This window comes from Cyprinodon tularosa, unplaced genomic scaffold (genome assembly GCF_016077235.1).
Source record: "Cyprinodon tularosa strain WSP-4 unplaced genomic scaffold, ASM1607723v1 ctg104, whole genome shotgun sequence".
Classification (NCBI taxonomy): Eukaryota; Metazoa; Chordata; class Actinopteri; order Cyprinodontiformes; family Cyprinodontidae; genus Cyprinodon; species Cyprinodon tularosa.
The window spans coordinates 1,413,766-1,436,005 of record NW_024037827.1 but is presented as its reverse complement, the minus strand read 5'-3'; the positions used below and the strand labels follow the sequence as shown (position 1 = coordinate 1,436,005).

The window sequence follows — 22,240 nt, the reverse complement described above, 5'->3', positions numbered from 1 at the left end:
GATTGTGGAGGGAATATTTTGAGGGAACAGAATAGTATTCAGTCAAAGTTTCCACTGAACCATCAAAACTCTAGAAGAAAAACTTCTTAAATGGTTTATTTTGTTTTTAAAGCATCACAAACAGCAGCAGATAAACATTTTTAGATCATTCCAGGCAGAACGTGATGGAAGACATTAAGGCTATTTCCTGTTAGAGCTGTAATAGTTCAGTCACTGTTACACAGAGAAACTACTAGATTTATTGCTTTATTTTGCTTTGAACACATCTTCATGGTAGACAGTAAAACATTAAGAGTCCAGTGAAGATTTATCATTTAGACAGAAATAAGTAAATTACTGAACTCTTCACACCTTAAAACATTACGATTTAGTCACAAACGGTTCCCTTTTGAAGGACATTTGTTACGTATTTTGAAAAACTGGTTGAAAAGTGAAGTTAAAGGAACAAACTGGTGTTTTTATCTGATAATGACAGTTTGAAATGAGCGTCTGATTGTGCTGGCATCCCTCCAAACCATTATGCTCCTTTTACAGAGGAATGGTTTATAAGAATCTGCCAATTTCAGTATTTAACAATAAAAATCAAATTATTTGAAGGTGGCTGGGAGTTTCACTGTTTTCACTAAAATAAAGCTGAAAATTTGAAAAAACTAAACAAAATTGCAATGGTTAATTTTTGCAGCTTCGGGTAAGAAAGAAGCCGAGACTGATTTCATCAAGATGAACGACACCGATCATCTATGTCCAGTTTCTTCGTCTCATTAAACCACACAATATTTCAGATTTCTGTCTTTTAATTTGGGGAGAGATGAATTAATAGGATCAGATCAGCAGACTGAGGCTCTTCAGAGGCATCGTTTTATATTTCCTCAAACATCTGGAAGTCTATAAGGGCAGAGCTCAGAGGAACAATGACTGCAGTTCTCAGAAACGTTCACCTTCAGTACAAATAAAGTTTTATGCATCAGAACCCAGAAAAACCTTTAAAAAAAAAAAACACCAGAATGCTCCTTTAGGTACTCGGGGGCGTGGACGTGCGGTCAGTGCTGCAGACTGTGAATCCATCAGGTTAAACCAGGAATAATGACCCAGACAGTGTCCCGTATGACGGCTCTCCGTCTCAGCAGCATTTCTTCCCTCTCTTCCGGCGGTCGCGGTCTCTCTGGGCGTTCATGTTGACCGTGTCTTTCTCCCGCTCCCGTTCCCTTTCAGCTCTGTCCTGACTCTGCTTCTTGGCTCGGAGCACCATGCGAGTAAAAGCCATAAACATCTAAGAAAACAAAAAAGGAAACTGTTCATTTGTACAAAAAACAGGAAGCTGTTGGCTGTTAATTTTTAAATATGGGATACAACAGTAAACATCCCCTGCCTCATTTTTTGAAAACCACACAGAATTTCCTCCCCTTAAAGAACCCACAAAGAACCTGAAAGCATTTTTTAAAAATCAAAACACACCAAAAATACTTTTTTCAAAGCATACCAATATTGGCAAACCTATTTTATCTGGGTGTTATATAGGGTGATCAAACGTCCGTATTTCACGTCCTGTCCCGTTTTTTTTTTTTTTTTTTAGAAAGTGAGGAAATGTTTTTTAAATTACCTTCATTGGACCATTAAATTTACAGGCACTAGGGCACGGCGCTGCATGTGACGTAATCCCTGAGCCCAGCCCTGTTCTTAATCAGAAGATAGATTGCGTGGCTGTCAGTACACCAACAACATGCCAAAGCGCAAATGTATGTTTACCGACGATTTACAAAAGAGTTTCCCCGCTTTCAGACCGGGTCGAGATACATGGGAGGCCTTGTGCACAGTGTGCAAAGCAGGCACATATGTCTCGGTGTCCAATGGAGGTGCAAGGATCTGAAAGCCACCTGGACTCCGAAAGTAATGATAGTCTATTGATATGTTAGTTAGTTTTTGGTACATTTTGAATTATTTTTGCTACACAAGAGGTATTTTTTTGTTAATTAGCTCATTTGTTAATTTATTTTTTCCAATAGCCTACAGAAAAGAAATTTTTTCGTTCATTACTAAGGCTGAGTATCATCTATTATTGGGAGTTGAGAGTTATTTTTAACTTTTATTGTTAAGTGAGGGATGTTTAGATGAGACATTATTTCTTTCATTGTGCTATTCAGTCATTACAGGAATCGTTAAGCATTTTTAATAAATGCATTTTGAATAAAATTATCATTTGTTATTGACTTTAACTGAAAAGCGCTTTTAATAAATCAACTGTAAATATCATGTTATCGTAGGATTATGTAGGCCTATGTTAAGTGAGTGCATGCCACAGACATCTCTATGCATGGAAACAGAGATCCCCCCCCCCCCCCCACCCCCCCGCTCCAAGGTGTCCTGGTTTTCCCAAATGAAAATATGGTCACCCTATGTTATGATCATGTATGATAGAGTTAAGAGTTCAGATTTTCTGTCAAGTCAAAAAGTATAAAATTCAAAGTAAACATTTGGAGTTTTTGTTCTGCTGTTGCCAAACTGAAACCTTAATTACAAAAAAAAGAAAATTGTACTATTACTTGCAAAAAGGTGACTTTATGAAGCTTAAACGTTTGTCCTCACAGTAATGCTGGTTTTGAAGCTAGAGATCCTGTTTTATTACTTATGTTTTTTAATACATTAAAGAAAAGAAGGAAATGAAATAAAGAGGCTTATTTTGTTCTTTATAACAAAACAAAATTTATATTAAGATACTTTATTAATGTTTTTTTTTCTTCCATTAAAGTTGTTCATGACCCAGTTATCTTACTTTCTGTTGTGTCCATGTTTCCATTTAAGGAACATGCAGTTAGGGTTCTATTTTACAATCAATGTTTTCCATTTTTATTTTAGTTAGATTAAAAGTATAAATTTTGTATGTGCTTGGGTTCCAACAAAATATATTTCTAATCTACAAAAATGTAATTTTTTTTTCTTCATTCCTCCAAAAACAAGTGTTTCCTGGTAGCGCCTGAAAATTTATCCAGTTATCATTCGTTTCTTTTAATCTTTTACAGCAGTTTTAAGGAGGTCTGATCTCCAGAGGACTATTTTGTACTTCATGATGTTTAGTTTTACATTAGGTTGTTTACCCTTCTATGATGATTTTACCTGTAGCACTTTGATAATTTTTTTTTATGTAAAGTGCATTACAAATAAAATGTATTATTATTATTATTATTATTCAATTAAACATGCTGCTTTAGGTTTTCTAACCAAGTAAAACTTCCAAACATTAACAGTTTGTAAGGGAGAAAGTATCCGAGTCTCTGAATGGGTAATAATGTCTAAAGAAAGCACCATAATAACAATAAAAAGGAAACCTCACCTCTTCTACATTTATATTTTCTTTGGCACTTGTCTCAAAAACTCGAACTCCCACCGACTCCCCGAACCTCACAGCATCCTGGGTGTCCACCTTCTTCTTGGCTGGGTCGTCGTTTTTGTTTCCCACTGAGGAAAAACAGAAAAATTAGAAATACAAGAACAATCACTTATTCTGCTGTGAAACCTTAGAAACCCAAAGAATAAATTATTCTTTCTATAAATCACATTGTGTCGAAGAACAAACCTCTGAGCACCTGGTTTAACTTCTGACCATTAATGTTTACATATCCGAGGAGTGTCATTGGGTTGATGTATAAAGAGGTGAAATATATTCTTTTAAAAACATCAACTTTTATGATTCATTATTATTAGGATGAATGCTTTAAAATGTGCTGGTGAATCAGGTTTGATCCACATTTTCTAATTATTTTCCTCACATCTGGTAATCAAAGCTCTACATGGAGTTTGTAAGTGGTCATTAAATTAGCCAAATGAATCAGAAATCAGACTCCAAGCAGTCTGTGGGCCCAGGAGGCTGAATTTTCCTCTGTGCAGACAGAATGTTTATTTAATTCAATTCAGTTTATTTATATAGCGCCCATTCACAAAACAGTGAGATACAATTCAACCAGATCATCCAGTCAATTGATTAAAGGTTTTCGATCTAAGGAAAACCATTTGATTGCATTGCATAGAAGCCAATCCCTCACACCAAGCATTCTTGTAGCGACAGTGGAGAGGAAAACTCCCTTTGAACAGGAAGAAACCTCCAGCAGAACCAGGCTCAGTGTGAGCAGCCATCTGCCGAGGCAGACTGGGGTTCAAGGAAATAGTAGTTGACATACAGAAAGAGGCACAGATACAAAAGGTAAGCATCAACCAGCTCCACAGGCGTCCCCATCCAGGAAACACACAGCCAGGCAGACGAGCTCAGAGCCAACCTCCATGTCAGAGGACAAAGAGAGCACATCCAGTTAGTCAGTCAGAGAAACAGGACTACACTGAAAAAGAGGCAGATCTCAAACATCTATAAACTAAGGTGTTGATGGCAAAGGTCTGCATGGAACAACAAGAGATGTTAAATTAGCTCAAACAGTTAGATCTAAAGCAGCGTTGGGACAATTTTTTGTGTGAGTATAAAGGTCAAACTGAAATGTGTTTAATGTAACAAACTGATACGTAGCTATAAATTAAGAAAAAACATAGATGGTAGACCTTTCTCCAAGTCTCCAGTCTGCTGCTGTCAGGAATGTCCTGGATTTAACTCCAGACACGTCTCCGTCAACTTTGACCAACGATGAGGAAAAATGTCCCACAGTATAATGCTACTACTGCTATGCTTCATGTTAGAGAGGCTGTGTTCAGAGGGATGTGCTCAGTTTGTCGTTTAGTCTAGAGAGCTGTTCTTAACAAATTTCTTTTTGTTTACACGTGTGTATACAAAATGACAAAATAAATCTGTCTAAGTCTAGTCACAGTATGATCACAGTAAGGTGCTGTGTTAGTCAGTCACATAAAATCCCAGTAAATTACATCTGGTTCTGTGCTGCATCAGGATGGCATGTGATCACGTCTGCAGAGCCCCGATGTGTTCTTTAGGCCGACCTACCCAGGATCTTGCAGACGTTGTCACAGTTGTCGGAGATTTCGTTCAGCCACCTCTTCACATTCACAAACGACTCTGGATTTGTCACGTCGTAAACAATGATGACGCCGTGGGTGTTCCTGTAGTACCTGTAGGTAGAACAAACATGAAAGCTCTGCAGGAGGCCGAGCGGAATATCTGAAAAGGTCTCTCCGTTACGTTGAGGTGATGGTTCTGAATCTCTCCTGCCCTGCCGTGTCCCAGATCTGCAGCTTTACCCGCTCTCCCTCCATGTCCACCGTTCGGATCTTGAAGTCCACTCCGATGGTGGTGATGTAGCTGCCTGCAGGGAGTTAATAAACAATTATGATTAATGCACCGAGCTTTAAGGTTTAATTTGCTCACAGCTGCTTCCAAAAACAAAGGAATAATTAAAGTGGAGTAGCTCGGCTGGTCCCAGCAGGGAACAGAGGATGGAAATCAGTCTGGGATATAATCCTGTATTTTTTTAGCATCTCTTCAGATTATAGGTAGACTATGTAAATGCATAGTGCCTTTTAAATAAAGAAATAAAAAAAAAAACATAATTTGCATACACTGGAAAACTAAAGATTTAATACTAAAAGAGCCCATTTGTTAAACCAGCCTTTAATGGGTTTGTTTGCTTTAAACCAGCAGTTTGAAAACATTTCAGCCAGTGACTCCTGAAATAACAACAAACTGGGAACCCTCTGAAAATACATATTCAAATAATTCCATCACTCTAGATTACATATTTGTGCACGCCGATAAATTTTAATTTTTAGGTCGGTTTATTTTTGTGACACCGAATGGATCATTTCTGATGTTTTTAAAAATGATTGACCATTTAATTATTAAATTCAGGGATTCTCTACAGAAGAGGATTAGGGCCACTGGAAAAAAAAAAAGTTTACTGATTTTTAAATTTTATTTCAGTTTAGTATGGGAAAAAAGTCAGAATTCGGACTTTAATCTCAGAATTCTGCCAAATAACAAACATGTTAGCATCCAGCCATAGCCATGTATGTTTTAGAGACTAGCTCTCTTGTTTTAATGACCTTCTGCTCCTCCATTAATGAGGGGACCCCTCTGGCACGTAAAAAGTTGCATAATTCCCTCATTTTCCACCAATGTGTCACTGGCCACCTCAAACAACTCTGAATCTTTGTCAGTGAAGCTGAGTGCTCCACATCTTTTCCTTCATGGTGCCCATCTACATTAAGATCCAAAATTCTGAGATTAAAGTCAGAATTAATACTAGAGATACTACAGAATACTAAATTAAAATAAAAATTTAAAATCAGTTAACTTTTTTTTTTTTTTCCAGTGGCCCTAACCCTCTTCTGTAATTCTCAGGTTGGGGGTCATGGGATGGTTTTACAGCCATTGTGATTTGATCCCCGATTCATGTGGAACGTCCCATGAATATAAATGTAATATGAAATAAGTAGATGTAAAAATAATGGATTAAGTAATAATTAAAGTAAGTAATTTAAAAGTAATCTAAAATATTTAATATAAATGGAAATATATTTTTTTTACTTTATTTTAATGTAAATAAATACAATGCAATTAAGTTAAGATCAACTTTTAGGAGGTCTCCAGTCTGTAATAGTGGTATTTTTGGGGTCAAGGGCTGAAATGTTTGGAAAAAACATTTGATTTAATTAAGCCTTTTAACATTTTATTGTATTTTTAATATTCTAGAATAATAAATAAAAGTTACATCTATATATTTGAAGGAATATTCCATATACCTCTGGGATCACAATGATTGTGAAAACCATCTCGTAACTCCGCCCACTTGGTGGCTCATGACCTTCACTTTGGAAACCTTTCTAAACATTAAAATAATGAAAATAATATTTTTTACATTGTTAATACTAAAGAAAATACTGGGGTTTCAGAAGTGTTCAAATACTTTAATTCTATTTTGATACATAACATTTTATTGGCAGTTTTTTTAAGAAGCATATTCTCTCAAAATGATTCAGATTATTCCCAAATATCCGTTTCATTGTGATGATTGATGAAAATGACATTCATAACAAAGGTTTTGTTAAAAATCATTATTATGATTATATTATGATCATATTTGCCTTTCATTTTTTAAATATATATTTCTGGTGAGTGTAAAGTAAAACACAACATGAGAAACCCAAAGGGTTAAGGTATACTCTGCAAAAAAAAATTAAATATTTTTTTCTTAAAATAAGTGCATTTTTTTCTTGAATTGAAGAGGGAAGTCAGAAACTGCCAATGGAAAAAGACAATTTACATTTAAAATAAGAAAAAAACTATTGCATTGTATTATTTCAGGTGCATAGCTCATTATCTTATTTTAAGAGTGAAAAATTATATTCTATTTACCTATTCAAATTAAAGGAACACTATGCAACATTTTTCAGTTAATTAATGTGTTCCATAACGTTTTGGATGATTAAATGAGTCATTTCAGGTTGAACAAAGGTATTCTCGGCCGCCCTGGTGGTCTGTGGGGGAAATACCGCACTTGCAATTGCAGGAGCACCGACCCGCACCCACAGTGTCGCGAGAGTCGGTCTTGCTTTACGGCGAGAACTGCTACAACCCCCAGTTAAAGGCATGCTCGTTGCCAGCACAGTGGCGATCTTTGTGCAGTGCTGCTTTCACACCGGACGCAGCAAAATCGCGTCTGCTGCTTCATTTTTACTGCTTGTACGAGTTAGTTCTGACGCGCGGCTGAAGCAGCTTTGCTGCTCTGGCTGCAAAAGTGTGTCTGACGCGCGTTGGGCGGAGCTTCACTATCCTTTCTCTGCCTTGCAGCTATATTTGCTGTGATCAGTGGGAATAAAGTAGTTTTAATTAGTGTTGCGCCGATGCCATTTTTTGGCCCCGATACCGATACCGATACCTGGCTGTGCAGTATCGGCCGATACCGATACCATAATAATGTAAAATAATTGCCATCATGGCTTTGTCAAGCTGCTGCCTTCCTTTGTGAAGCAGGAAAAAATCTAATACAAAGTGAATCCAGTAGAACTTTTTATTGCCTACCAGGAATGGGTGGCAATAGTTGAAGAAACTTATGGCTCTCAAAATGGTATCGGTGCCCTATTGGTTGGTACTCGCCGATACCGATACCACCATTTTAGGGCAGTATCGGGGCCCTGTCCGATACTGGTATCGGTACAACACTAGTTTTAATATGTGTTTAAATGAGAAAATACACCTGAAAACGTAATCAGTGCCGTCAGTTCATTCAGATTATAATCCTGCCTTCAATATTTTTTCTGTCGGAGCCGCTCAGACCCCGACATACCAGCGGTGCGCCGACATTAGGAATCCCTCCAACAGCAGCCTCTGGCCAGGTCGCCTCCTCGCGGTTCACCGCGGTGGCTGGTAGGTGTTTTTCATCTAAATAATCCAAACTGCAGGCACTAGGATAATAAAAGCCAACATATTCTGCCGGCAGATTTCTGCATTTTAAGTTAATTTAGGCGTCAATAAACTGTTTAAGAGGAGTGATCATAGCGCTCTGATCATCAGTGCTGTGTCTCTCTCCCTGCCAGCTCCCAGATCAGCTTCTCTGATTGGTTGACACGGCGCGTCGAGCAGCAAAAATTCAATTTTTCCATCTCGAGCAGCAGCGCGTTTGTGGCGCGTCAGATGCTTAGTCATTTGTTGCGTTCGCCTGTCTAAGCTCAAAACAACCGCGCCTGGCTTGACGGAGAAACCAGGAGAACAGCTGTGCATATTTATGACAGTGCACTTTTACTTTCGCCCTCTGGGGGGAGCCTCGCTGGAAAATCAACACCGGTTGCATAGTATACCTTTAAGAGTAAATACTAAATACTTTTTTGCAGTTTAGAATTAAATGAGGGCTAAATAAAGAGCATTGTAGATCTATGTGTTCCAGAACTGCTCAAGGAGATCATTTTTGTATGCATGACTAATTTCCAGTGTTCCTCATACCTTCTTACCCTCACTCAGCTTCAGACATGTTGAGACAAAAAAAAAACCTCCCAAAGATGTCTGAACTTGATTCAATGTTTCTGCCTTTAAGCTGAAAGTAGAAGTTGTAGCAACTCACCGGAGAAGGAGTTGTCTGCGAAGCGCAGCAGGAGGCTGCTTTTCCCCACATCTGAGGGAGGAACAGATCAGAGATCAGATTAGCAGGTTAGTAAAACCAGTCTCCAGAAAGACCAGATTGGTCGGCCTCCTCATGCCTCAGTGGCGGCCTGTTTCCAGTAAAACCAAACAGATACAGAAGTGAACCAGAGATGCAACTGGAGTAAAGCTTCAGCGTTATCTCAACTAGAACGTCATCAGAAGTTAACTTACTACTGTAATCATCTTAAGGTTTGAGCTAATGTTACCTTCCACTAAACGTTCCCTTAATATGCTTTAATATAGCTGAACAGCTTCTTTGACCAAGTCTATGTGGCTCGTCCTCCATGTGAAGAGAAACCAGGACCCTCTGCTGGAGAACCACCATGTCCCACTAGCGCTCTGACAAAATCCACAGATCAGTCATTTTAAAGGTAAATATGATCAAATTAACTGATGTGGAGCTGGTTAGGGACCTAAAACTAAAAGATCTCTGCTTCACTGGTTGCTTCATGCTGCTTCAGACAAAACACAAAAGAAATACATGGAGGAACACAGCGAAATACTGATGGTAGGTACCTCTGCTCTGACACTCACCTCCAATATTGAATAATATTTAGGATAATCTTATAAATCTAAGAACGAAAGATTTAACTTTATGTTCTCGATTAAAGAGCAATAAACCAGTTTGTTCGATTAGTTTATATGTAAGGCCGGTCGCTAAGACTGAGCGCCATAGAGATTTCAAAGACCATACAGAAACCGGTCAGAACCAATCAGCTAACTGTGGATGAGATGCAAAAAACTATATATATATATACAGGTGCTGGTCATAAAATTAGAATATCATGAAAAAGTAGATTGATTTCAGTAATTCCATTTAAAAAGTGAAACTTGTATATTATATTCATACATTACATACAAACTCATATATTTCAGATGTTTATTTTGTTTAATTGTGATGATTACAAATGACAACAAATGAAAATCTCAAATTCATCATATCAGAAAATTAGAATATTGTGAAAAGGTTCAAAATTGATGGCCCCTGGTGCCACACTCTAATCAGCTATTTAACTCAAGCCACCTGCAAAAGCCTTTAAATGGTCTTTCAGTCTAGTTCTATAGGCTACACAATCATGGGGAAGACTGCTGACTTGACAGTTGTCCAAAAGACGACCATCGACACCTTGCACAAGGAGGGCAAGACACAAAAGGTCATCGCTAAAGAGGCTGGCTGTTCACAGAGCTCAGTGTCCAAGCACATTAATAGAGCGGCGAAGGGAAGGAAAAGATGTGGTCGAAAAAAGTGTACAAGCAAGAGAGATAACCGCACCCTGGAGAGGATTGTGAAACAAAACCCATTCAAAAATGTGGGGGAGATTCACAAAGAGTGGACTGCAGCTGGAGTGAGTGCTTCAAGAACCACCACACACAGACGTATGAAAGACATGGGTTTCTGCTGTCGCATTCCTTGTGTCAAGCCACTCTTGAACCACAGACAGCGTCAGAAGCGTCTTGCCTGGGCTAAAGAGAAACAGGACTGGACTGCTGGTGAGTGGTCCAAAGTCATGTTCTCTGATGAAAGTAAATTTTGCATTTCCTTTGGAAATCAAGGTCCCAGAGTCTGGAGGAAAAGAAGAGAGGCACTTCATCCACGTTGCTTGAAGTCCAGTGTAAAGTTTCCACAGTCAGTGATGGTTTGGGGTGCCATGTCATCTGCTGGTGTTGGTCCATTGTGTTTTCTGAGGTCCAGGGTCAACGCAGCCACATACCAGGAAGTTTTAGAGCACTTCATGCTTCCTGCAGCTGACCAACTTTTTGGAGATGCAGATTTCATTTTCCAACAGGACTTGGCACCTGCACACAGTGCCAAAGCTACCAGTACCTGGTTGAAGGACCATGGTATCCCTGTTCTTAATTGGCCAGCAAACTCTCCTGACCTTAACCCCATAGAAAATCTATGGGGTATTGTGAAGAAGAAGATGCAATACACCAGACCCAACAATTCAGAAGAGCTAAAAGCCACTATTAGAGATACCTGGGCTATCATAACACCTGAGCAGTGCCACAGACTGATCGACTCCATGCCACGCCGCATTGCTGCAGTAATACAGGCCAAAGGAGGCCCAACTAAATACTGAGTGCTGTACATGCTCATACTTTTCATGTTCATACTTTTCAGTTGGCCAACATTTCTATAAATCCTTTGTTTTTATTGGTCTTCAGTAATATTCTAATTTTCTGATATGATGAATTTGAGATTTTCATTTGTTGTCATTTGTAATCATCAAAATTAAACAAAATAAACATCTGAAATATATGAGTTTGTATGTAATGTATGAATATAATATACAAGTTTCACTTTTTAAATGGAATTACTGAAATCAATCTACTTTTTCATGATATTCTAATTTTATGACCAGCACCTGTATATATATATATATATATATATATATATATATATATATATATATATCATAAAAAACATAGCTCCCCTGATGCTATACTGTTGAGTTTTGGTTACAGAAGATTGCTGTTGCATTATGGGTAATTCTGGCACATGTGTAAACCCTTGCCTCCAGCGCTGTGATTGGTCCGCTCAGTTCTAGAGCAGTTTTCTTTAAGAAGTTAAAAATAGCTGGTTTAGAGCATAGAATTAGACTGAGGTTTTATTTGTTGTTTAAATAATAAAAATACCAGAAATGCTTTAAATCCATATTTTTATGTGTAATAAATCTTTGGTTATGAAAATTACTTTTAGTTCTTGTTCTCATTCACTGAAACGCACATTAGTTTGTAAAAATAGGACATGTTGGTGTGAAAGACTATTGGCAAGTATCTCCCCAAAAACTTAAAACGCAATGCAACACAATGAGAGTGAAACATAGACGCCCGTTTCAGGAAAATGACCATTTTTCTGCAATCAAACTGAAACCATGTTCTGATTTTAGGAATCTGCTTCCAAAGCCTGGTTTCCGTCCTGACATGGAGCTCAGCTGCAGATGAGACAGAGGCAATAAGGAAGGAAGCTGACCTACTGTGACTCAGCTCCAACAGCGGCACCGAAAATAGCTTCTGTCACCAAAACCAAAACACTGCTTCATTAACAGATTCTAAAACAACAACAACAGGCCCAGTCGGCAGCTGTGATTTATTTTATCAAAAAAGATAAATTGTCCCAGGAACTACTGTAACTGACTAATTCTATTAATCATTTGAATTTAAATATTTAAAGCACAGAAAAGCAACGTTTTTCAAGTAGAAGCTGCTGTCAGATCATTTTATAGCTGCTGATTATTCACCTGTCCTTAAATCTTAAACAGATATAAGCTTGTTTCTAATAGTGGTTCACTGGAGTCGTTAAGAGTTGTCAGTATTTTATCTCTAGTAGATCCATTTCTGGTTCAAACCGTTCAAAATGTAAAATACTCAGCATTCAATAATTATTTGGGGGCTTTCAATACTTTACTAGGGTGAAATAACTATACAACTAACATCTCTAATTATAATAAAAAAAATAAAAAAAGCCATATTGTTGAAACTATCTGACCCAAAAAGGCTCTTATTTTTAAGCAGAGGCTCAAATAAATGCATACACACCCACATTAGGCTAGTCGGCATAATTCTGCCTGGATAGGCTGGTTCCCTGCATCAAACCTGCCTTTTAAAAATAATCCATGAAGCTAAACGTTAGCAGGATCTAGCCTCCAAGTTCTGGATCATGGTTCTGCTGATACTCCAACTGAATTGAAGTTTTTACCATCTAGTCGTTGACCTAAAGAGAAGTTATAAGGATGTGAAGGTCGTCCTCCCTCCGCTCTACATCCTACAGTAAAGCAACCCAGCAGCATCATCCTGCCACCACCATGTTTGACAGTTGGAACATGTTCTAAGCTCGAAACATCAAGCAGCCATAAATTACATAAAATGGGCTTATTAACGCGTTAACTGCTTTAGACTATAACGGCGACATTTTTTTTAACGCAAGTTAATCGCGCATCAAAACGAACGCACCGTGCGCTTTTGTTCTTTATTTTTCCGCAGTGCTCGCTGTACTGTTTGTTTTACCCTCGGCGCTTTCCGTAGCTTCAGGAACGCTAAGTTTTGGGAGAGACCGCAGCATAACAGACCCGTGCTTTGAATGAGCAAAAATGGCCAGCAGACAAGGTATCCTGAATGATAAGTTTCATTTTAAAGTTATCCCAGAAGGCTGTCTTGACAAAACCTGAGTCCTATGTCTATGTCGTCCAGAAGAAACGAGCGTCTCACTGGCTTAGTGCCAACAAGACAAAAAAATAAATGAAGTCATGTGGAATGCACTGCTGCTGCAATTCCTGTTCAGACCAAAGGAATATTAAAGCATTTTGAAAATGTTCTACATGTAAAATGTTATGTTGTTGAGATGACTGCAAAGCCCAGTTATTGTAAATTTGTTTGATTTATTTATTATTTTGTGAGTAACTTCATTTTATTTGAATTAAGTCTGAATTTCATAACGGAATGTGCACTTTATTTTAACAGTACATCTTTATTTTTGTCCTACGTTTGAGAAAAAACTTAATTTTATGGAGTTCTTTGAAGTACTGTTTACTGTTCTGTAGTTTTGTAATTTTTTTACAATTTTTGAATAATTATTGGCCGGAATTTAAACCAGGATATTTTTATTCTAGTTTTTTAAAAGTGCTTTAAAAAATAATAATAAAAAAAAACTTACTGTATAAGAAAGTTTTTTTTTTTTTACATTATTGCACATTTGTATTTTTTAAAATGCCCAAATAAAATAAATAAAATAAAAAGATAAAATATGCGATTCATTTGGGATTAATCTTGAGTTAACTGTTGATATTATGCAATTAATCGTGATTAAAATTCTTAATAGTCTGACAGCACTAATATATATATACACTATATTGCCAAAAGTATTTGCTCACCCATCCAAATTATTGGAATCAGGTGTTCCAATCACTTCCATGGCCACAGGTGTATAAATTCAAGCACCTAGGCATGCAGACTGTTTTTACAAACATTTGTGAAAGAATGGGTCGCTCTCAGGAGCTCAGTGAATTCCAGCGTGGAACTGTGATAGGATGCCACCTGTGCAACAAATCCAGTCGTGAAATTTCCTCGCTCCTAAATATTCCACAGTCAACTGTCAGCTGTATTATAAGAAAATGGAAGTGTTTGGGAACGACAGCAACTCAGCCACGAAGTGGTAGGCCACGTAAACTGACGGAGCGGGGTCAGCGGATGCTGACGCGCATAGTGCGAAGAGGTCGCCAACTTTCTGCAGAGTCAATCACTACAGACCTCCAAACTTCATGTGGCCTTCAGATTAGCTCAAGAACAGTGCGCAGAGAGCTTCATGGAATGGGTTTCCATGGTCGAGCAGCTGCATCCAAGCCATACATCACCAAGTGCAATGCAAAGCGTCGGATGCGGTGGTGTAAAGCACGCCGCCACTGGACTCTAGAGCAGTGGAGACGCGTTCTCTGGAGTGACGAATCGCGCTTCTCCATCTGGCAATCTGATGGACGGGTCTGGGTTTGGCGGTTGCCAGGAGAACGGTACTTGTCTGACTGCATTGTGCCAAGTGTAAAGTTTGGTGGAGGGGGGATTATGGTGTGGGGTTGTTTTTCAGGAGCTGGGCTTGGCCCCTTAGTTCCAGTGAAAGGAACTCTGAATGCTTCAGCATACCAAGACATTTTGGACAATTCCATGCTCCCAACTTTGTGGGAACAGTTTGGAGCTGGCCCCTTCCTCTTCCAACATGACTGTGCACCAGTGCACAAAGCAAGGTCCATAAAGACATGGATGACAGAGTCTGGTGTGGATGAACTTGACTGGCCTGCACAGAGTCCTGACCTCAACCCGATAGAACACCTTTGGGATGAATTAGAGCGGAGACTGAGAGCCAGGCCTTCTCGTCCAACATCAGTGTGCGACCTCACAAATGCGCTTCTGGAAGAATGGTCAAAAATTCCCATAAACACACTCCTAAACCTTGTGGACAGCCTTCCCAGAAGAGTTGAAGCTGTTCTAGCTGCAAAGGGTGGACCGACGTCATATTGAACCCTAAGGATTAGGAACGGGATGTCACTTAAGCTCATATGTGAGTCAAGGCAGGTGAGCAAATACTTTTGGCAATATAGTGTATATATATATATATATATATATATATATATATATATATATATATATATATATATATATATATATATACATAAAGCAGATCTATAGCCACTGTATTTTCTGCCCTCCTCCTGTTTAGTGACGTCATGTCAAAGCAACCTGTTAGATGGCCATCTCATGCGTGTAAAAAATAACATTCCAACAACCACTTAACTAAAGGGAAAAAAATTTGTTTGAAAAAACTGTAAATCTAGTAAAGCACAAATTTATCAAACAGCAGCACAATAATCGTGAAGCTCAAACATTTAAAATTTGTATTTCTTTTTCTTGTGTCTATGGAAAATCTGAAACTGAGATCATATCACCTAAAACACAGAAAACCAGCAACAGCTGGGTCTTTTTTCTCATATAATAAAAAAATATATATACATAATATATATATATTCTATACTATTTTAATGCAGCATCTATGCTTTATTAGCAGCCGATTAACCCTGACCTGTCGTCCTCCTCCTCCTCACTATGATGACCCACCAGCTGCAGATGGGAGATAAAAGTTCATTCTTGTTTTAGACCAAAGGAAGGATCTAGTAAAGTTTCTATTCTGTCCATCTGTGAGCTCTCTGTGCTTAAGGAGATTAAACTTCCCAGTTTAGGGAGGAAACCCTGAGTCAGACACAAATGTTGCTGAAAGGAATCAGAAATGAATGATTAGGCGTTTTGTTTCCACATCATTTCCAGATGTGATTTAAAGCAGTCTAAACATACTAACTGGAGTCTCCAATGATCAGCAGCTTAAAGAGATGATTGTAGTCTTTCCCAGCCATCTCGATGGCCTCTTGTCGACTTTCCCAGTAAAACCAGTTTCATATGAGGAGGTGACCTCTGCCCTCTTCAGGTGCACATGCAGTTTGTGTTTCCTTCCGCCTCCTGACGTCACCCGCTCCAGTGGGGGGACATTTCCAGTTGAATCTGCTGCACTTGTCGTTCAGCTGGGCTCCAGTTTCACATCATCTGTTTGGTTTCAGAGTGAAACCGCGGCTCCGTTTGGCAATCCGACCGGGCTGCAATGTTTATGACTCATGCTCGACAGCCGCCACCAGCAGCATGTGTCCACGTTAGGATGCAGCTCACCCCTGCTGTGGGGGAATTCACACCCGAGTCAGAGCAGCACTTCTGCATCCACACTTACTCCTTTGCCGAGGCATTCTCTAGTTCTCTTTGGGGATCAATTCAATCAGCAATGCAGCCACGTTTCTTTAAAGCAGCTGGAGTTCCTCTTTCTGTTCCTGTATTCGATCCCTTTATTTCACTTCACTTTCCCAAGTGGTCAGGTGAAGTCACCTTGTTCCCCGTTTCTTGGCACGAACAAAAATCTCACTTCTATAGAGGGACGATCCAGAGAACCTGAAATAAAAACACAGTTGGACAGATCAGTGCGATTATTAGTTGATTCTTACAGCCTGTGTCCCTCCTGTCCTCTCCCAGGCTGCCCCTCAAACAGCAGCTGAGTCACTAAATATAACTTCCTCATCTTCCTCTTCCTCTCAGCCCTCAGACTTCACCGGAACACGACCTGAAATGCCGACACCGGCAAGAAGAGCTGGCAGCGTAGAAATGGGTCACGAAAATACCAACATATGTTTAAAAATGTGTGGAAAACCAATAACAGATAAGAAAATATAAACTTTCCACATTTTATTCATGTTCTTCCGAGGGTCACACTCCAGAGGTAAAAAGCCTAATAATGAAAATATTATATATTCATCAAATGATTGATAAATTCATATAGAGGCCTATTCATTTTGCAAACATTTCTGAATTTACGTTTCATTTTTTGTTTTTGTTTTTTACATTGGTTTGCTTTCAAAACACAAAACTATTTTATAAATTCCATTAAAAAAATTGGGGATGATTGAAATAAAAGCTTGGTTTTGAAAGTCATGTGATTGTATTTTTTTCTTTAAATATGAAACTTAAGTGAGGGAAAAAAATTGATAAATTCAATCAGTAGGGGAAAAAAGGAAGGCTACGTTTAAAATGCACAACACTTCTCTGATTCAATATAAATCTTGGTTGATTGGAAGTTCAAAATCTCTGTTTACATGAACACCAAATAAAATTATCCGATGATGAGGTGTGTAAACATCACCAAGCGTTAGATCAATTAAAATCATTACAACATGCGCAGAACTGTCTAGTGTCTAGTATTGATCCATTAAAATATCCCAATATCTTCATATGCTGATATATTGCCATTTAAAAACACCATATCAATCTCTTTTACTAATGAAATATTGCTATATGTCATCGTTATGCTACGAAATCCCCCGAAAATTCACAAACTTTTGCCATATTTTTATATGTTGATATATTGACGCGGAATCGATCTATTTTACTAACAAAATCTCACAAGAATTTGCAAAATATCACGAGAGTTTGTAACAGAACGATGAAATTTCACCAGATTCTAAAAGTAAAATAGATCGATACCGCGTTTTTAAAAATCTATTTGATATCAGCATATGAAAATATGTTTGAGTATATTATTTTTCACAGCAGAACTCCCGGACTCATATTTCTCACTTTTTGACAAGAGGTGGCTGGTTCTGGCTCTGACCACAGCAAAAAGGATCCTGTTAAGGTACTGGATGAAAAAGAACCCTCCTCCTTATGAACGGCTGACGACTATGGTTAAATTGGCTTGTTATGAGAAAGTGACATACAGTCTTCTTGGTAAAATGCATCAGTATGATAGTACGTGGTCTGCCTTTCTCAACTGGCCAAGGGTAAAGTAAACTTGAAAAGGTCGGTGTGGCATAACATATCTGCTAAAAAAACTCAAAATTTGCATGAGAAAAAAAGAAACCAGGAGATAACACTAAACGTGAAACTGTAACAATCAACCTCAAGTAACCTCAAGTTCTCTTCCTTCAGGCTGCAGGATCTTAATTTCTGAAAAGAAACTCTGGACCACTGAGCAACAGTCCCGGCTGAGATGGGACATGTCTGTCCGTCCATCCACACCTGGTGGAGCTCCCAGAACCTCTTGAATAGAATCTACTTCACATCCTCTCCAGGCTGCGGTTCTCCCAGTGGGTTGGGCACTTTTTTTTCCTTTATGTTCAACTTTCCATTAATAGGCTGGGATACAAAAAGCTTAGAAAACAGCACATTGTGGGATGTCTTTTAAAAAATATGATTCTGGACTCAGCATAAGAGTCCAGAAAAGGGCCAGATGTATAACCACAGATCACATCCACCTGGGAAATCCACCAGTTGACCATTTCAATCACAAAATACAAAACAGGATCCTCAAATCCAAAGCAAACTGACTAAAATAGTTTGTTTCCTAAAGCTCTGAAGGCAATTGTTCCCCATCCTACACACTTTCTTTCTTATGCCATTTTGCTATATGCATTGAGGACCAGATGTTGATTGTCAGTCCTTTTTTAACCCTTTCTATGCCCTGACCCTGACAGTAATACCAGGCCTAACCATTACGAGTGTATAGCCAGCCCTAAATTCAATTTAGTCCTTAACCATGAGCAAAAAATAAAGGATGAACCAGCAAAATATCCTCTCTTTGGTACAAATACTCCTCACTTCATGGTAAAATGAGAAGAATTGTCATCACTGATGCTAAAACAGAAGCACACACAAATTATTTCACATGCATTGAACACTCCAGTTCATTATCAATTAGACAACCAGCCAAATGCATGGACTTCTCAGGCCCAAGCTGCACTTTTTCTAAAGACTAAATTTCCACAGATGTTTTCCTTTCAGGGATGTTTATGTCTTCTATAAATGTTTCTAATTTCATTCCTAGTTTAAGACTCTTTAATATTTCATAATGATCTTAGAGGTTTTTTTTCTCCCAGGGTGGAGAGTTTACCAATTTCATTCTGAAGGAATGTCTTTAAAAAAACATCATTACAGTATGTTCGCAACATTAAATAAAGATTCTCAATTCTTAACATATTTTAAACGTAGGCAGATTAGAACCACATTTCATGCTAGTGTCCATTAACTGAGCATCAGCATGGTGCTGTGGGTCAACCAAAGATTCAGATATAAACATAACTCTCCAAGAATTTAAATCAAGACATTTGGTTTAAATTGATTGATTGGCTTTATTGATCTCACAGTGGAGAAATTTAAAGGGACAGAGTCCTGTTATCTGTGTTTTTTTGTTTTTTTTTCATTGTTTTTTTTTTTACATGCCAGTAGCTCAGTTTGGCTGCATACAAAGTTTTTCTGAAGGATTACCAATTCATGATGTACCATTAATAGTAGTTCTTGTGCCCATTTACCCTCTGAATCAGCCCTGTTTTGTGGTTGGCATAACCATGAAGACTGAGAATTTACAAACATCCAAGGAGTTTTAGACCAAGGGTCTTCAACGATTTTGAGGCTAAGGGCCCCCAAACTGATGGCAAGATGGAGCGGGGACCCCTTATTATATATATATATATATATATATATATATATATATATATACACATACACACATTATATATAGTATGAAATTGTGTTGTATCAAACTGGTCCAATAGTTACTCTATTACAGATGGAGTAATGTAACAAAAGTAATTTCACCCTGGGATTATTAAAGTATTTCTGATTCTGATTCCTGGTTGATGGGACAGGTGTTGTGAATGAAACTGTGCCCAGCTTTAAAGAGAGAGTGTGTCGCTGAATGTGTGCATTGATGACTGAAAGACATCTTCTGCCTCCATTTATCTGTTTACTATAGTTTGTTGAATTAACGTTAATGTGGATTTAAAGACATTTCAATTCGTGGAAAAAATAGCAGTGGTGAATAGAAAACTAGTTTACCGTAATCAACAAAACGTTCACAACCCCCATGCAGTACCTTCGCGGACCCCCTGTTGAAGACCTCCGATTTAGACCATAATTATCACTTTAATCAATACCTCTTCTCATTGAACCTGCTGCTATAATTCAATTTAAGCTCAAAAACAACTACAAAACTATCAGGATCGAAAGTTGGTGTTTATAACTTTACTTTATCTTTAGCAAATGGTTTTTGGTCTTTTTTTTATAGGTATAAAAGACACTAATTTAACAGAGACTTTAAAATATGGCTCTTACAGTTACAATTACTTTACTTTTCATTATTATTTTTTAATCTCACATGAGTTTAATTATTAAAACAGAAGTAAATACTTATTTGAGTTGGAAAACGATTTGAAAATTATTTTTTGTTAGCATGCTGCAGCTCAAGAATTAATTTTATCTGTTAATATTACTGCCGTCAAAAGACTAGCTAGGCATGAATTTTAATCTAATTTATTTTAAATTGACTAACTAATCAAAAGTTAGGATCTATTTTACCAGCAGCAGTGACATGCTGGTTATAGGACATCTTATTTTCAAGTTTCATTTTCAGTTGTGTTTGGGCTTTTAGGAAAAAGATGAACATGTGGAAGGATTTAAAAGCACAGTGTGGTGAGCTCAGACCACCTGCAACTACTCCCATTGGTGAATGAACACTAATGAAAAAAAACTAAATGATTATTTTTAGAAACTTCATTCTCCCAGCATTTAACCTCAACTTTTGCCATACTTCTGACCAGTATCATTAACTATAATTGAACTGACATAGCAACTCCCAAATTCCCAAAATTGGAATCATACCTTTTATTAACCCTGTCCTACTTTTTCTCCAAATAAGATACCTGTTCAGGTGTAACTGCACCAAAACAACATAGTGTAAAAAAAAAAAAAAAGATTTAGAGAGTAAGATCTGTCATACCATTAACTTAACCATAAACACAAAACTGCTCACTAAATAATTTTCTGTCACCATAAAGTAGTTAAAAACCTAATCTACTAAACCCCTAAAGAACATTTTTTTTTATATATATAGATAACAGGTTTTTCTGCTATTACAGTGAACGGTTTTGATGACGAGAGATGCTGTTGTCCTTATATGGAAGTGCATTTCCGGTTTGGAAGGGTGTAACTCTTATATGCTGTTTCCAAAAAGTACCTATGACTGTATTGGGAGGAAAAGAAAATGAAAGATTATAAATCTTTTTTATAATTATAATATATTTTTGGGGGCTTTAAACTATGAGGACATTTGGACTTTAAAGTCATTTCCCAAGGAATTGAAGCAGGAACTTTTTGGTTGAAACAAATTCACTTTAAACAATTAATTTTACATTTTAATGACCTATGAAACGAGTTATCAGCACATTAGAAACATTGGGGAATATTTACTCGTTCATGAATAGTTTATGTAAATCTCAATAAAATAAAAACAATGACGGACTCGATGCCATGATAGTGGAACCTAAAACGGTTCAAAACCACAAATGTATATTTTTTATTTGTATTTCTTTACTTCGCTGCATCGTTTCCTTTGTCTCAAATTGAAATGAGTAACTTGTAGTGAAACTATTTCTCAATTTACTAATGTTTCCTGGAAGTGAAAGTGCTGCTCGGACCAACGGTCAGAAGTTTCAGCTATGAACCGGTGGGAGGTCGCTCCTGATCCGCGTTAAATTCCCTAAATAAATACAACAAACGGTTATAAAACTGCACAAGGCCGCTGTGAGTATTAAACGACCATTCAAATGTTTTAAACTGAGTTTGTAGGCTTGTGTCGAAACTGACAGTAACTCGACCAGGTTTATTTTTCCTGCCTGGAATGACGGAGCGGGCCTGAATCTGGCACGTAAGGAAACTTCCAACTGTCCGGACAAACTCCGGAGCAGCTGCGGTAACACTAAACACTTACTTCGGTCATCCGGTGGCTTCGGTGCTCGAGCAGCGGCTCATGTTTACAGGCCCCGCGGCAGACGCTAGTTGTAGCCTCGTCGGAGCCCGTTGGAACAGCGCTCTCTCCGGTCGGAATGCTTCCAAGCCACGGCGGCCACACCTGACTGCCTGACGGAGGCTGGTGATGAGCTGCTCTCTGATGCTGCGTTCACGGCAGTGGGAAAAAACGGAAGCAGGACAAACTGCAGAGATTGTTTTTTCTACAATGAAAATCATTGAAAACACTAATCTTTCAAATAATGACATTCAGCAAAAATTATCAATTTAATTGCC

At 38.0% G+C, this 22,240-nt stretch overlaps 1 protein-coding gene across 1 annotated transcript; it reads right to left on the bottom strand.

Moving 5' to 3' along the window:
* Positions 1–830: 830 nt before the first annotated feature.
* si:dkey-16l2.16 (ras-related protein Rab-35) lies at positions 831–22,090 on the bottom strand. The gene is made up of 7 exons (XM_038282747.1): positions 21,927–22,090; positions 15,927–16,561; positions 9,006–9,056; positions 5,132–5,255; positions 4,937–5,061; positions 3,329–3,453; positions 831–1,270 (listed from the first exon to the last, which is right to left on the bottom strand). The coding sequence occupies exons 2-7, from the start codon at positions 15,979–15,981 to the stop codon at positions 1,121–1,123; spliced, it is 630 nt and encodes a 209-aa protein (XP_038138675.1). The 5' UTR covers positions 15,982–16,561; positions 21,927–22,090; the 3' UTR covers positions 831–1,120.
* Positions 22,091–22,240: the final 150 nt, after the last annotated feature.